The sequence below is a fragment of the Vombatus ursinus genome, unplaced genomic scaffold, assembly GCF_900497805.2.
Source record: "Vombatus ursinus unplaced genomic scaffold, bare-nosed wombat genome assembly UNPS02000580.1, whole genome shotgun sequence".
Lineage (NCBI taxonomy): Eukaryota > Metazoa > Chordata > Mammalia > Diprotodontia > Vombatidae > Vombatus > Vombatus ursinus.
Window position 1 is genome coordinate 432,738 of NW_020940358.1, and position 14,491 is coordinate 447,228.

At 48.7% G+C, this 14,491-nt stretch overlaps 1 protein-coding gene across 1 annotated transcript in view; it reads left to right on the forward strand.

The window, feature by feature from the left end:
- The window catches only part of MAMDC4 (MAM domain containing 4), a 14,493-nt gene extending 63 nt beyond the window's left edge, over nucleotides 1–14,430 (forward strand). The window contains exons 2-26 of the mRNA XM_027849612.1: nucleotides 256–389; nucleotides 520–595; nucleotides 874–1,023; nucleotides 1,124–1,261; nucleotides 1,448–1,536; nucleotides 1,748–1,918; nucleotides 3,323–3,407; nucleotides 3,600–3,815; nucleotides 4,069–4,194; nucleotides 4,466–4,597; nucleotides 4,809–4,933; nucleotides 6,728–6,839; nucleotides 7,138–7,254; nucleotides 7,469–7,603; nucleotides 7,731–7,867; nucleotides 8,227–8,446; nucleotides 8,618–8,755; nucleotides 9,083–9,201; nucleotides 9,376–9,466; nucleotides 9,851–9,997; nucleotides 10,638–10,778; nucleotides 11,182–11,309; nucleotides 11,429–11,537; nucleotides 12,531–12,709; nucleotides 13,580–14,430. Coding sequence (XP_027705413.1) covers nucleotides 256–389; nucleotides 520–595; nucleotides 874–1,023; nucleotides 1,124–1,261; nucleotides 1,448–1,536; nucleotides 1,748–1,918; nucleotides 3,323–3,407; nucleotides 3,600–3,815; nucleotides 4,069–4,194; nucleotides 4,466–4,597; nucleotides 4,809–4,933; nucleotides 6,728–6,839; nucleotides 7,138–7,254; nucleotides 7,469–7,603; nucleotides 7,731–7,867; nucleotides 8,227–8,446; nucleotides 8,618–8,755; nucleotides 9,083–9,201; nucleotides 9,376–9,466; nucleotides 9,851–9,997; nucleotides 10,638–10,778; nucleotides 11,182–11,309; nucleotides 11,429–11,537; nucleotides 12,531–12,709; nucleotides 13,580–13,618 — 3,254 coding nt within the window. The 3' untranslated portion in view covers nucleotides 13,619–14,430. The remainder of the gene's footprint in view (nucleotides 1–255; nucleotides 390–519; nucleotides 596–873; nucleotides 1,024–1,123; nucleotides 1,262–1,447; nucleotides 1,537–1,747; nucleotides 1,919–3,322; nucleotides 3,408–3,599; nucleotides 3,816–4,068; nucleotides 4,195–4,465; nucleotides 4,598–4,808; nucleotides 4,934–6,727; nucleotides 6,840–7,137; nucleotides 7,255–7,468; nucleotides 7,604–7,730; nucleotides 7,868–8,226; nucleotides 8,447–8,617; nucleotides 8,756–9,082; nucleotides 9,202–9,375; nucleotides 9,467–9,850; nucleotides 9,998–10,637; nucleotides 10,779–11,181; nucleotides 11,310–11,428; nucleotides 11,538–12,530; nucleotides 12,710–13,579) is intronic.
- Nucleotides 14,431–14,491: the final 61 nt, after the last annotated feature.

The window sequence follows — 14,491 nt, forward strand, 5'->3', positions numbered from 1 at the left end:
TCACTGTCTAGGAGAACTAGAAGAGCACTGGATACAGAAATGTGTTTTGCTTGGCCATGCATATTTATTATGAGGTGGAGGGTAAGAGAGAGAGGAAATAGATTTTTGTTAATTGAAAAAAATTTAAAAGAAAAAAAGGCATTAGAGAAGGGAGCCATGGGCTAAGGTGTGTGTTCCTTTGAGGAGTTTAGAGGAGTCTCGGGGCCCCAAAAGAAATTTGGGAGGCATCCCTAAGCCCGGCCTTTGCCCTTGTAGATGTGGCTGATCTTCGAATGGAGCTAACTCACAATTCAGAGACACTTGTGTTGTGGCAAAGCTTAGGGCGATTGGGAGGAAGTGGCTGGCAAGAGCTGGTGGTGGCCACAGGCCGTGTTCAGGGAGATTTCTGGGTAAGTTGCAGCCCAGAGAGAAGGGCTTTAATACAGGGAGGGAGTCTGGGGGGGTGACCTTGTAGAGGAATCACACATAGGCCTGGCCAGAAAACAGGAACTGACCTTCTCCCTTGCCCTGTCTCCCTAGGTCACCATCTCTGCTACACGTAATGCAACGCATAGGGGAGCTGTGGCCCTGGATGATGTGGAATTCTGGAACTGCGGTCTCCCTTGTAAAATCCTCTGTTCCTCCCTCCTGCTCCCTAAGGCCTTATCCCAGGGCTCTAGGTCATCAATATCCTTTCTATCCCTAGACCAGCAGCCTCCCCCCAGAAAGGGGCACATACACTACAAGGGGAGGGATCTCAGGCCTGCCCACCTTCCCACAATGCAGCATTAAAGCATACTTAGAGTCCATGGGGATTCCTGGGCAACCTTCACTCTCTTAAGTGATTTTTCCTAGTCCAAGTCCCTCCTTGCCTCTGGGTCTGGGACCACTGAACTAACCCTTCCTTCCTCGGCTCAGCCCCTCGGAACAGCTGTACCATATACCAACACCACTGTAACAACTATGCCTGTGTGGCATTGACTGAGCTGTGTGACAGGGAAGACAACTGTGGGGATGCCTCTGATGAGGACCAAAAGTCCTGCAGTAAGAGTGACAATAGGAAGGGGACGGTACGGCCTGGTGGGGGAAGGACAACGGATGAGAGGAAAGGGATGGTCCCTGAGCCCTTCCTTCCTGTCTGCAGTTGGCCATAAAGTGACAGACTTTGAAAATGGTCTGGGTGAGTGGACAAACACTACAGGATGGGTGATAACCCAAGGTTCTGAAGCCTCCGTAGCCTCAGCTGTGCCAGTCCGGGACCACAGCAAGAACAGTGCATCAGGTAAGATGGCAGCAGAGGTGGATGGAGGTAGCCTGAGCCCACACTCCAGGGGCTGCCTCCAGGAAAAGGAGCCCCAACCTCCAGCACACCCCTCCATCCTTCCTAGTCCTCCCAGATCTCCTCTTGCCTCCTGAAACCTCATCTGCCTTCTAACTCCCTCTCCACCCTTTCACACCCCTGCTCCAGGCTCTTTCCTGCTCTCCAAGGCTGATCAAGGAACTTCTGATATCCTGATTAGCCCAGAGTTCCATCCTTCAAGTACCAACAGCTGTTTGGTAAGTCAGCCAGGGCCAAGGAGGCAGCACCCACATGAGGGGGATACTGTGGGAGAAGGTGATGAGGCATGAAGGTGAAGGGAGATGAGGATGGCTTTTATCCAGTCGCAGTGCTAGAGACCCCAAGTCCACCTGGAACCTTCATCAAGGTCAGGCAGGAGAAGGCAGACATCCTTCTGACTTCCATTTTCACTCTCCTCCCCCACCCCAGTTCACATTCTATTACTACCTGCATGGCTCTGAGGCTGGAAGCCTGCAGCTGTTCCTGCAGAGCCAGAACCCTGACTTACCCCAGACAGACCCCATACGGACTCGCCAAGGGGAACTGGGGGCTGCCTGGGTCCGGGACAAGGTCACCATCTACAGCAGGCATCGCTTCCGGGTAAATGGGGTCATGGCCTCGGGTGTTGTGTAGAAAACAGGTTTAAGGGCATGAAGAATTCTAGTCTTGGAGATAGCATCAAATGTCTGATTCAACAATGACTTCAATCCAATCACCTTTTTCAAACTTTTGTTAAGACCAGATTTCTGAAGCACCAACACATCACACCTCAGATCTCTGTGTCCGAGAGGGGAAACCTGGTGTTCCCTGGAGCAGGTCAGGTTTGGGACATGCAGTTCAGGGAACATGGCCAGATAGTCCTCTAAAGACTGGACATATAAGTAGCCCCCACTCTCAGAAGATTTCTACTTTTAGATCTATCCTTAGACCCTCAGAACAAATTTCTCTCCTGAGCTCCTCACCTCATCAAGGTATCTGTCTACTAGACATTTTCAGCTGGATATCCCCTAGGCATCTTGAGCTCAACATCTTCAACATTCATCTCTCTCCTTAATCTCCCTGCTTTTGTCAAGGACACCACCATCATTCTTAGCCCCCAAGTTCCAATCCTCCCGCACATCATCCTCCATTCTTCACTCTCCCTCACTGTGTCCCACCGCCTCCCATATCTAATCAATTGCCTAGTCTTGTCAATAGCACCTCCACCATATCTCCTGTATCCTTTCCCTTCTTTCTACTCTCATGACCGCCTCCCTAGCCTAGGCCCCCATAATCTCTTGACTGTACATTAGCCTCCTAATCAGTGTCCCTGGCTTGCCTCTCCTTGTGCCAATCCATTCTCCACAAGGTCTGAGTATGTGAATCCCCTACTCAAAAAAACTCCAATTGCTCCCTATTGTCTCTAGGCTATGGTGGAGGCTCCTTTGGTTGACTGTTAAAACCCTTCACAATCTGACTTCAGCTCACCTACCCAGACTGATTACACTTTACATCAAGCATTCCATGGTCCTGCCAAACTGACCTGCTTGCTATACCTTACACATAGCTTCTGTCCTCCCACCTCCATCCCTTTGCAACGTCTAGCCCCCATGCCTGCAATACAATCTTTCTTCTCACTTCTGCTTCTTAGAGTCTCTGATTTCGTTCAAGTTCAGCTCAAAGGTCACCTGCTCCATGAGGTGTTTCTTGATCCTCTGGGCTTCTAGGTGTCCCTTCCTTGCCCCTGGACCCACTATGACTTTGTACTTACCTTGGACATATTTGGACTTATATTTTGTTTCCCTTGGTAGAAAGTAAGCTCCTTTAGGGCAGGACTTTAATTTTTGTCTTTGTATTTCCAGCACCTAGCACAGTTCCTGACATATAGAAAATAACTTATAAATGCTTATTGATTGATTGAGAGTTAAAAAAGAGTTAGTCTTTGTTAGGAACAAAAGAATTGGTGCTCTGTGGGAGGGATGTCCACTGGAGTTGGGAGCTGAGCTCCCCATTGCCCCCCAACAGATCCTCCTGAAGGGAAAAACTGGGCCTGGAGGGGTCGTGGGCCTTGATGATCTGATCCTAAGCCAACATTGTGAACAAGTGACCAGTGAGTGACACTCCCACCCTCATGCCTTCTGCAATCATTCTGCATCTGCCCTGAGCTCCCTCCCTCTCCTTCCCTTCCCTACCCCAGAGAGACCAGCTCCAGAAACTCCAGAGGGCTGGGGCCCCAAGGGCTGTCACTGTGCCCCACTCTACTTTAGTTGGGTCCACCACAGATAACCCATTTTATTCTCAGAGTCTGAAGACACATCCCCCTCAAAGGCCTCTCCTCCTGGATCCTTGGCTGGTGTGCCCCAGCACCTCCAGCAGCTCACTAAAATTGACTCAAGGACTCAGACTGACAATTTCTGCGAGTCTGGTCATTTCTCCTGTGGGGAATTCTGTCTCCCTCCAGAGCAGCTATGTGACTTTGTGCCCCAGTGTGCAGAGGGTTTGGATGAACAGAACTGTGGTAAAGAGGATTTCCTGAGCAAGGGAAGGACCTGCTGGTCCCTTCTCCAGTCCCAGACTCTCTTTTTCCTGGGGTTTCTGCTTTGTACTAACCTAAATGAGAGAGAGAAGGGTGGTCACCGAGGGCCTGATTGGGTGGAGAAGGGAAGTGTGTGTGAGGTGGTGAGGGGAGTGAGATTCTCTGAGCGAGATTAGGAACAATCTAAAAGGGGCAGTCAGCGGGGCTGCAGTCTGAGTTGGTTGCTTGGTTCCAGGTGAAACAAACTTTGAGTCAGGCTCTGGGGGCTGGGAGGATACCAGCACGGGCCACCTACAGTGGCAGAGGATCAGTGCTCAGGACAACTCTGACCCCAGGACCGATGCCGAAGGGAATGAAACTGGTGAGGTTCCCTCCCTGCCCTCCCCCAGGAATGGCATCCCTTATGTTGATCTATTCTTGAGCACTTACTGATGTCTTAGATACCTCCCCCACACTGGGTTTCAGTCAACCCCCATGCTCTTAGGGCTCTCCCTGCCTCTCCTAACCCTCTTCTAATGCAGAGAGCTCAGAGTAGGGGATAGAGTCCATGAGCTGGGGTTCTATGAGTTAAGAGGAAGTATTTCTGAACTGGTGGGTCCCTACATTAAAAGGGGATTTTTTTCTTTCCTCAGGACCCTTTTTGTCGGTACAAAGGGCATGGGGGCAGCTGATGGGAGTGGCCAAGGCACGTACCCCTGTTCTAGGTCCATCTGGCCCAGATTGTACCCTCAAGATGGCCTATTACCTCCAGGGCCACCCCCAAGGTACTTTCCCATCCATCTTCCCACTTCCAATTCACTTCTAACCTATACTATCTGCTAAGCCAGCTCAGAACATGGGTCTTCTGTGAACTTCCCCTGAGTTTCTGTCCCTTAAGTGTCACCAATCCCCACTTCTCCCTACCCCTAGCTCTTTAGTTCCTGGATGTTTATTGCAGGATAAACAAAAGCGGTTTGGACTTCCCTCTGCCCACAGGGTTCTTGGCACTCCGGGTGGTAGAGGATGACACCCATAAGTTGGCCTGGCACATTCAGAGAAACAGCAATGATACATGGACATGGGTGACAGTGCCACTTGGAGAAAGGATGAGGCCTTTCCAGGTACCCAGAAATGGCCCTAGATGAGAAACATCGGGCAACAAGGACTAAGGGGACTGGAAATGTTTAGCTTGGAGGAAGGAAAACTTGAAGGATCACCAAAATAATCTTGTATAGCTCCCTCATTCTATAGACGAGGAAAGTGAGTCTGAGAGTTTGAGTGACTTGACCAGCAGCACAAAGGTGGTAAACAAGAGAACCAGGATTCATACGCAGGTCTTGTGGCTTCAAATGCACAGCTTTTTCTACAATATCATGCTGCTACCTAAGGGGGAAGCATTTTCAAGAATCTGTAAGGCTGTCATGTGGAAGAGGTTTTAGATTCGTGTTTGTCCCCAAAATGAAGAGCCAGGGAAGAAAGTACATAAAGGGCAACACAAGGGCAAATCTGCTAACAAAGAAAGCTGTCTAAAAGTGGAACTAGCTGCCTTGGTAGGGAGCAAATTGCTTAGTACTGAAAGGCTTCAACTGAAGATAAGATGACCTCTGAGGTTGTCATTAAGACAACCAGAGGGGGCAGCTAGGTGGTCTTGGAGTCAGGAGGAACTGAGTTCAAATCTGGCCTTAGACACATGACACTTACTAGCTGTGTGACCCTGGGAAAGTCACTTAACCCCAATTGCCTCACAAAAAAAAAAAAGGCAAAAAAAAAGACAACCAGAGGACAAAATAATCTCTAGAGAGCCCTTGTTCTAGGGGGTGAGATGATGTGACAAGATCAAAAGGACTCGTGTTGATTTGTGTTGCTTGACCATATGTATTTGTTACAATGGAATGCTTCTTTTCAGTGGGGCGGGGTGGTAGCTTAGCAGGCAGTGATAGATATGCAAAAGAAAAGAGAGTATCAATAAAACATTTTAAGGATGCACAGAAGAAAACAAAAGAGACAGAAAGAGAACACAAATAGAACAATTTAAATTCTGTATTTCTTAAAAATAAACCATGTGCAGCAGTTCAGAGTTTCTTTTACAATCTTCCTTCATGCTCTTCTTTGAATATTATATTAATAATAGCTAACATTTATAGAGTGCTTTAATATTTGCAAAGCATTTCACATATACTATCTCCTTTGATCCTCACACCAATCCTATAAAGTAGGTACTGTTATTGTTATTATAACTATTATGCTGTTATATTATGAAGTCTGCTAGGCAGTCCAGTGGATAGAGTGTTGAACCTACAGTCAGGATGACCTGAGTTCAAATTTAGACTCAGGAACTCCTAGGTATATGACACTAGGAAAGTCACAACCTCTGTCTGCCTCAGTTTCCACATCTGTAATAATAGTACTAGAGTTGTTGTATGGATCAAATTGTATAATATTTGTAAAGTGCTTTAGCACAGTTCCTGACACATAGTAGGCACTTAATAAATTTTTGTTCCTTTCCCCTTTTCATCATTCCCATTTTACGGGTGAAGGAGTTGAGACTTCAAAAAGGTAAAAATGTGTCCCAGGGCCACACAGCTAGTAAGTATCTGAAACAGAATTGGAATTTAGGTCCTCCTCACTCCAAGTTCAATGCTCTATCCACTATGCCCTCTATTTGCCTCTATAGATCTATTTGTTTATTGATTGTTAACAATAAAACAGTTTAAAAAACAACCACCTGATTGAGTCTCTTGGAGGAGGGAGGCTGCTGCAGCCACAACTTAGAGTCACTTCTGAGGACCTCCCTGAGGTAAGGGAGACTGCTTGAAGTTGGGGGCACAAGCCTCTGGTCCAGAGATGGTCCCTTCATTTCTTTTTTCCCCTTATTTCTACTCTGACTTCCAACATGGACACCAAATCTTCCTCAGCTGGAGCTCTTGGGAATGGTGGATTTGAACGTCCCAGGGACAAAAGGGGTCGGAGTAGATGAAATTACCTTTGTGAACTGTAACCCTACTGTGATCACTAAGAAGGACACAGGTATCCATACTTAATAACAACCTATGACTCCCCCCCCCACACCCCACCCACATTCTCCAACTATAACAGATCTTCCTTTGGAAACCTCTACCTGAGACCCCAACCCTAAAGGGCATCCCCTTGCTGCAGTCCCCTGGATGGGAGACAGTGATGCAAAAAGAGGAAGGGGTGCTCCCCTCTAGTTTTGTCTGCATGGGAAACTAAAATAAGTGGGGAATTCCCCCCCATCATAACTTTAGTTGGGGGAGATTTGGTGCCTCTCTTCAAGTCCCCTTCTCCTTCTCTCCCTTCTGGATAGAACTCTCATGTAACTTTGAACGGGACTCCTGTGGCTGGTATCCTGAGCACAGAACCGATGCCCTGTGGCAAAGGGCTTCAATGCAAGGCCCAGGCTACGACCATACCACCAGCCAAGGTAAGGTCAAGATGTTTGGATTTTCTTTGGCTGGACCTATGCTCTGGGCACCCTTGCCCTTTGTGCTGCCTACCTGCTGGAAGGGAACCCGTGGCCTAAGCAGGGACGGGTCAGGGAAGGTAAGGAGAGAAGAGAGACAGGAAGGCATGGAGTAAAGATAAAAATAGGAATTGGGGAGGGGTTTGCCATCCCAACCACTCCTGTCTCTCTGCAGGCCACTTCATGTATTTAGATCCTACAATGCCTCCTGCCCGAGGAAAAAGTGCCCGCCTCCTTACAGCCCTCCAGGTTCCCCCCTCTCACAATGAATGTCTCTCTTTCTGGTACCACCTCTACGGGCCCCAAATTGGTGAGCAGCCCTATGAAGAGGAGGGGATTCTCAGGCCAGGGGTGGGCTCATTTGAGCTGGGTCTGAACTGATTTAGAAGGTTTATATAGATCCTAGCTCAGCTGATGGGTCCTTACCACATCCCCAGGGACACTAAGACTGATGCTAAGACGAGTTGGAGAGGCCGATATGCACTTGTGGGCACGGACAGGCACTCATGGCAACCGATGGCACCAGGCCTGGGCCACCCTCTCCCACCCTCCAGACTCTGTCGCCAAGTACCACGTGAGACTCTTGCCCTTCTAACCTCATGGAAAGTTCTCTACCTCCAGCCCCACAGGAAATTCAATCCCAGCCAATCGGTCAACAAACATTTATTAAATAATAGTAAACAGTATGCTAGGCACCATGCTGGGTGTCAATACAAGTAAGTCCTTGCCTTCAAGAAACTCAAGTTCTAATGAGGGAGACTTGAGGAAGAAGGCACAGAGCTGAGCTTATCATTGTGAGCCTCAATGACTAGAGGAGCTTGGGCTCCAGATCTGGTGCCCTTCCTTGAGACAGGGGTCCCACCTGGATCCTGAAATTGTCCATTAGTAATGCCCTGGGCAGGAAAACCTCAACCACCTCTTTCTATGCTCTAGCTGGTGTTTGAGGCTCAGAGGAATGGGTACCATGGCAACATTGCAGTGGATGACATTACTGTGCGACCGGGTCCCTGCTGGGCTCCTCGACGCTGTTCCTTTGAAAACTCAGCCTGTGGATTTTCATCTAGTGGGCAAGGAGCTTGGCAACGACAGAGCAATGTTACAGGCAGTGCTATAAGGGGCCCACGTACAGACCACACTACAGAGACCCCTGAAGGTGACTAGGGATCAGAAGTAAAACCACAATGAGGGGGAGGGGGAAACTTGGGAGAGAATGTAAAGAACAGGATGGGCCCAAGGTGCCCTGGGTCAGAAAAGAAGACTGATATGGGGCAGGTACTGGGATGCCCAAGAGAATTGCTGATATGGAACAGGCACTCTCTACTAGGACACTACATGATGGTGGACACAAGCCCAAGTGCCCTGCCCCAGGGCCAGGCAGCCTTACTGACCTCTGAAGAACACTCACCCCTGGCCCAGCCTGGATGCTTGACTTTCTGGTATCATCTGAGCCTCCACAATCCAGGTGAGAAAGGAGTTGGCACCTTAGAGTATGGAAATCAGGGGACAACCTATATAGCTTAGGAATATCTCCCTCTCCAACCTCCCCACCTCACCCCAGGAAGAAAACACCCCCTCAGAGAAGTGAAACAAACCATTTACCAGGTTGATGCGGACTCAGAGTTCCCTGAAGGTCCAGAAAGGATTAAGCCAATTTCTAACTTGGTCCATATAATAGTGAACTCTCTTTGGGAGTCAGAGCTTGGAGAAAGGATTCCAAACCCATAGGACAGGGGTAGGTAGTTGGCCCTGCCATGCCCTATTCCTCAGCTTCCCACTGGGGCATTACCAGGCACACTCCGTGTCCACGTGGAAGAGGACAAAAAACGCCAGGTATTCAGCGTGAGTGCCCAAGGTGGTTTCACCTGGCGCTTAGGCAGTGTGGATGTCCAGCCTGAAAAAGCATGGAAGGTGAGTGAATGGGGCAGGGATGCAGGAATTCTCATACCAACTCTCTTGAGTCATGGAGCATCCAATGAGGGGAGGGGACCCTGGGCTCTTGCTTTTCCTGGACCCATTAATTTTGAATGTCAGGTAGACCTGACACCCTCACACCTGCTAGACCCTCTATCTCCCACTCCCCAGGTGGTATTTGAGGCCATTGGAGCTGGAGTGGAGCACACTTACATTGCTGTGGATGATCTGCACCTAAAGGATGGGCCTTGCCCTCAGCCAGGTAGAAGTCCAGGATACCTGTGGCCTCAGGAAAGTAGAGGGGGGAGGGGGTTAGAACAATCAAGGGAAGAGATCTAGCCCGTATTGGCCAGGGCCAAGATACTGCTACTAAAAACAAGGAACAATATGTTTACACCTCATTTGTATAGCATTAATTTGTCAGAATGCATACAATCTTTCTTATCCAATTTCTTTCCTGGTAAAGGGCACAAGACAGATTTTTTCCCCCAGGCTGCCAAGTCTGAGTGGCCTCTGAGGATGCTCTCTGTGGCTTGGTGCACTGGGGATGAGGATGGCGGCAAGGATGAGATAATAACAGAGATGTGGATAGTGATGACAGTGATTGAAACAGTAATGTTACCATTAGGGGTGGGGCTGTTTGCAGGGTCCTGTGACTTTGAATCAGACATGTGCAGCTGGAGTCACACACCTTGGCCAGGCCTAGGGGGCTATAGCTGGGACTGGAGCAGTGGTGCCACACCTTCCAGGTACCCCCAGCCCTCTGTGGACCACACCCTGGGCACCGAAACTGGTAAGTACTCCACTCACAAGTGGCAATTAAAGTGAAGATGATATATTGTATTTCTACTGGTGTGTCTAGGGTAGAGGTCAGAGCTGGTCATTCTTGGTGGCTAAAAGTCCTGACTGGGGTTTTCCTAATTCCACCTTGTATCTGGCTCCAGAGAAAGCAAGGATGGACTTGGAGGAAGTATGTGCCCCAGCCTGTCACCCCAACTTCATCTCCATCCCTACCCTGGACAAATCTCATTCTGCTGCCCTTTTCCCCTCCTTCCACCAATCCCCAACACTTTCCAAGTCCCTGGGGGAATAGATACAGAACCTAGGGCAGGAGGACTATGGGCCCTGGGAATGGGCTTAGGCTCACTTAGAGAGGGATGCTGGGCAGGGGAGTTGAGGGATTACCAAATATAATCATTCAATGTAACTGCTGGGGGCCAGAGGGTATAGTTTGGTGTAGACCTTTATAGATCCTGCCAATGGTGACCTAACCCCTTGGGTACCCCAGGTTGAGACATTCCAGTCATCTTTGGAATCAGGATCACCTCATCTGGGAGGAGTACCCTACACCCTGGGCTCTTCCTGGGTCTGTGCAAAGAGGGAGTGGGCTCAGAGCTTTCTTTCAGTTGCCCAGCTCTCTCTCTGGTTCCCAGGTCACTTTGCCTTCTTCGACACCAGTGTTCTGGGTCCTAGTGGTCGGGCGGCCTGGCTTCGAAGTGAACCTCTCCCCCCTACTCCCATGGGTGGTTCCTGTCTTCGATTCTGGTATCACATGGGCTTTCCGGAGCATTTCTGTGAGTGGAATATGCATGCAGGACTGACTGAGAAAGGAGGGGATTCAGATAGAGCAGAAAGAGAACGGAGGCGGGCAGCTAGGTGGCACAGTGGATAGAGCACTGGCCCTAAAGTCAAATCTGGCCTCAGACCAAACACTTGACACTAGTTGTGTGACCCTGGGCAAGTCACTTAACCCCAGTTGCTTGAAAAAAAAGAGAGAGAAGGAAAGAGCTGATTTCCTGTGGAGGGAAACAAAGAAGGCCTTAGCTGTGAGAAAGGACAGTAGGGTGGGACAGTGGTCAAGCGCCGTAGAGGCTACCTCAGCCTCTCCTCTGGTCAGGTAGGGATGCCTTGGCTGAAGGTAGGACAATGGGCCTAGACAGGTAGGTTTCCTAACTTCACCCACTGGTGTCTTGGCAGACAAGGGCGAACTGAAAGTCCTACTAATTAGCTCCCAGGGCCTACTGACTTTGTGGGGCACTGGGGGATATCTGCGCCACCAGTGGCTCGAAGGATACATCCAGGTGACAAGCACAGTGGAATTTCAGGTAAGGATAGGGGTTAAAGGAATGGGAAGGCTGTGTGGTAAGGCAGAGATGGAGTAGGGTTTAGATCCACATCTCCTCTGCCCACCATGATCCTTGACTCTTCTTTCTACCCGTGGTAGATTGTGTTTGAGGCCACCCTAGCGGGTCAGCCTGTTCTGGGCCCCATTGCAATAGATGACATCGTGTACCAGACAGGCCAGAGCTGTGAGCCATCTATGCCTGCTCCAGGTGAGATGCTGTAGGAATCATGGGAACATAGGTCTCTCTAAGCAGGCAAGTGGGCTAATGCCCCTAGTCCTTAGGATAGGTCACATATAGCCTTACATGGTATCTCCATCATTCATATCTGTAGTCTCTATAAAATGAAAGAGCCATACTCCACTTAGCTAACTCACCTTCTTTTCTCTTTTCCTGTCACAGCAGCCCAGCCTCTGACTTCTTCCTTCTCACCCTAAAACTAGAACTTGGGGGGAGATGAGATATTCAGAATGGTGACACATTACCGCCTGACAGGGATCGTCTCCATTCTGCAGGAGAAAATTGAGGCCTAGAATAGGGCAGGCACTTGCCAAGGATCCCATGGGTGGTTCCTTCGCTTGAATTTAGTGCATTTACTCTTGAAACGGAAGAAGTCAGCTTGGTGCCTGTTCTCAGCAGCTTCTAGGACTGGTTTCCCAATTGCTTAGAAAGCTGTCACCTGTGGGGGACCCTTGGTCTCCTCATCACTTGCCTTTACAAGTTAGGCTCCACCACCAGAGGAAGTCCATCCTTCCTCTTCTTTAAAGGTACAGACGCATATCTCTAAAACGGTATAAATATTTGCAGATCTAGAGAGCTTTAGACAGAGGTGTTGTAGCACTGAGCTGGCTGTCAGCTCTGACACAGGAAAGAAGAGACAGACCTTGCTCCAAGGGGGAGCTATATGAGAAACAGCTAAGGCTGTCACCTTCCACAAGGTCTTTAGGAAGGGGTTTTAAGACAACATGATTCTTGGTGCTGATCTCCAACAATAGGTGACTTGCTCACTACTGTTCAAAGTCCAAAGTGTCTGGGATCCTGAGGTCCCGGCAATCTGAGCTGGGCTGGGACTCTGTGGCAAGGAGGGTCCCAGCCAGGACAGATGTGGGCTCCAGTTGAAAACCTCAAATCCAGAAGTGCTCCTGGACTTCAGCCCCTCATGATCATGGGGGCTCCCTTCATACTCCTCTTCCTCACTCACAGAGGAATCCTCAAAATCTGTGACAATACCTGTGACGACAATCAGCCTCTTGGCTGCTCTGATCCTGGGGTTGCTTGCTTTTGGTGTATGGCACCGGCTGAAGAACGGAGACTACCCATTCAGGAAGCAGAAAGAGGAGAACAACGCTTCATCTGGCTTTGATAATGTTGTTTTCAACTCGGTAAGAGTGTCCCACATGGGAATTTGTGAAGGTGGGGGGAGCAGGGGACCAAGAACACTGGTTTCCCTCTGCCTCCTTTCAAAGGGAGGCCTGACCCCTCATCTTCATGTAAACTTTGGCTCAATCATTTTTCTTTGAGCTCTGGTTTCCCAAACTTGTAAAGTAGGAGGCACAGAAGGAATGGAAAGTATGCAAAACATTTGTCTGACCACAGAGTGACACTATAGAAAGAGCAGACTAGTCACTGAACCCGGATTCAAATCCTGCCTCAGGCTATTACCTGTGTTACCTCAGGCTAAGCCCATGTTCTCATCTGTACAATGATGGGGCTGGACCTGGTCCCTGAGATCTTTCAGCTCTAGATCTATGATCCTAAGAAATGGGAGATGTTTGGCTGAAAGGGGTTAGAATTAAGTGAATACAGCATGAATCGCCTATTTTTTCAAGTTGCTGTATGGACGTGTCTTTGCCAAGTTGGATCCATTATTTAGCTCCTAACAAAATGACTTTCACACCCGAAGAGAGACCTTGCAGGTTCGGTCCAAGAATGTATACTAGACCTACTTGGGTATTCTCTCACACAGAACTCTGTGCTAATCATGCTGTTGTTGAGTCATCTCCAACTCTTCATGCCCCTATTTGGGATTTTCTTGGCAAAGATACTGGAGTGGTTTGCTATTTCCTTCTCCAGCTCATTTTACAAATGAGGAAACTGAGGCAAACAGGGTTAAGTGACTTGCCCAGAGTCACACAGGTAGTGTCTGAGACCAGATATAAACTCATAAAGATGAGTCTTCCTGACTCCAAGCTCAGCACTCTATCCACTGAACCATACAGCTCATTAAAATAACTAAACCCTTTCCATTTCAGGATCATGTCACCCTGCCCCCAATAACAGGTGACCAGTAGACCACCCCAGATGAAATTCAGGACCTTTTGTCTGGCCTCCTGACTGAGATATTCCAAGGGGGAAAGGAGATCGCTTGCCATCTGCACTGTAATTTCAACTTCAGATACAGGAGGCCTGTATGGGGCACAGCCTCTCTCAACATAGAGGCAGGCCAGAGGTGCTGGGGCTGACAGAAAGGCAGCCCGAGCCACAGCTGCATGAGAAATGTTAAAATGGAAATTCGTTCCCATTGATGACTTTTCCATACAAGGAGCCTCCCTTTTGGTTTTGAACTGAGACTTGACTGAGTGGGAAGATGGGCCTTCTTGTTCTTTGAATAAATGCACTGTGTGGTGTTCACTTCCTCAATTCTGCAGAAATCCATCTTTAACCAGTGAGAGTATCACAGCAAGTTTGGTGAAAGACGCTTGGTGTTAATACTTCCTAAACAAACTAAAAACACCTCCTTTCCATCACATCGTAGATACTTAGGCAGGAGACCAATCAGTAGTTCTACCTAGGCTTGAGCATCATGAGACGCTGGATGTCCGTCCTGGCGGCACCATCTTACTGTCTGTTTGCAGCGTGTGAAATGTTCCTGAAGGATGAACTGCTTATTCTGTATGACAGAAAGCTGAAGTAGCAAACTTGCCAAGAGGCAGACAGAGATCCAATTAAGCAGGACTGGGGAAAGGCAATTCCGGTATGAGACCAAACTAAACCACACAAGACCGCAAGAGTCACTAAAGGGACATGGCAGGCTGGTAAGCACCAGGATATTTTTGTTCAGAGACAAAAAATAAATAAAAATAAACACAATGCAAACCTGTAAGAGGAATATAAAAGTCAATTCTTTTCCCCTATCCATCCTTGGTCAGACCCTTCTTTATTTC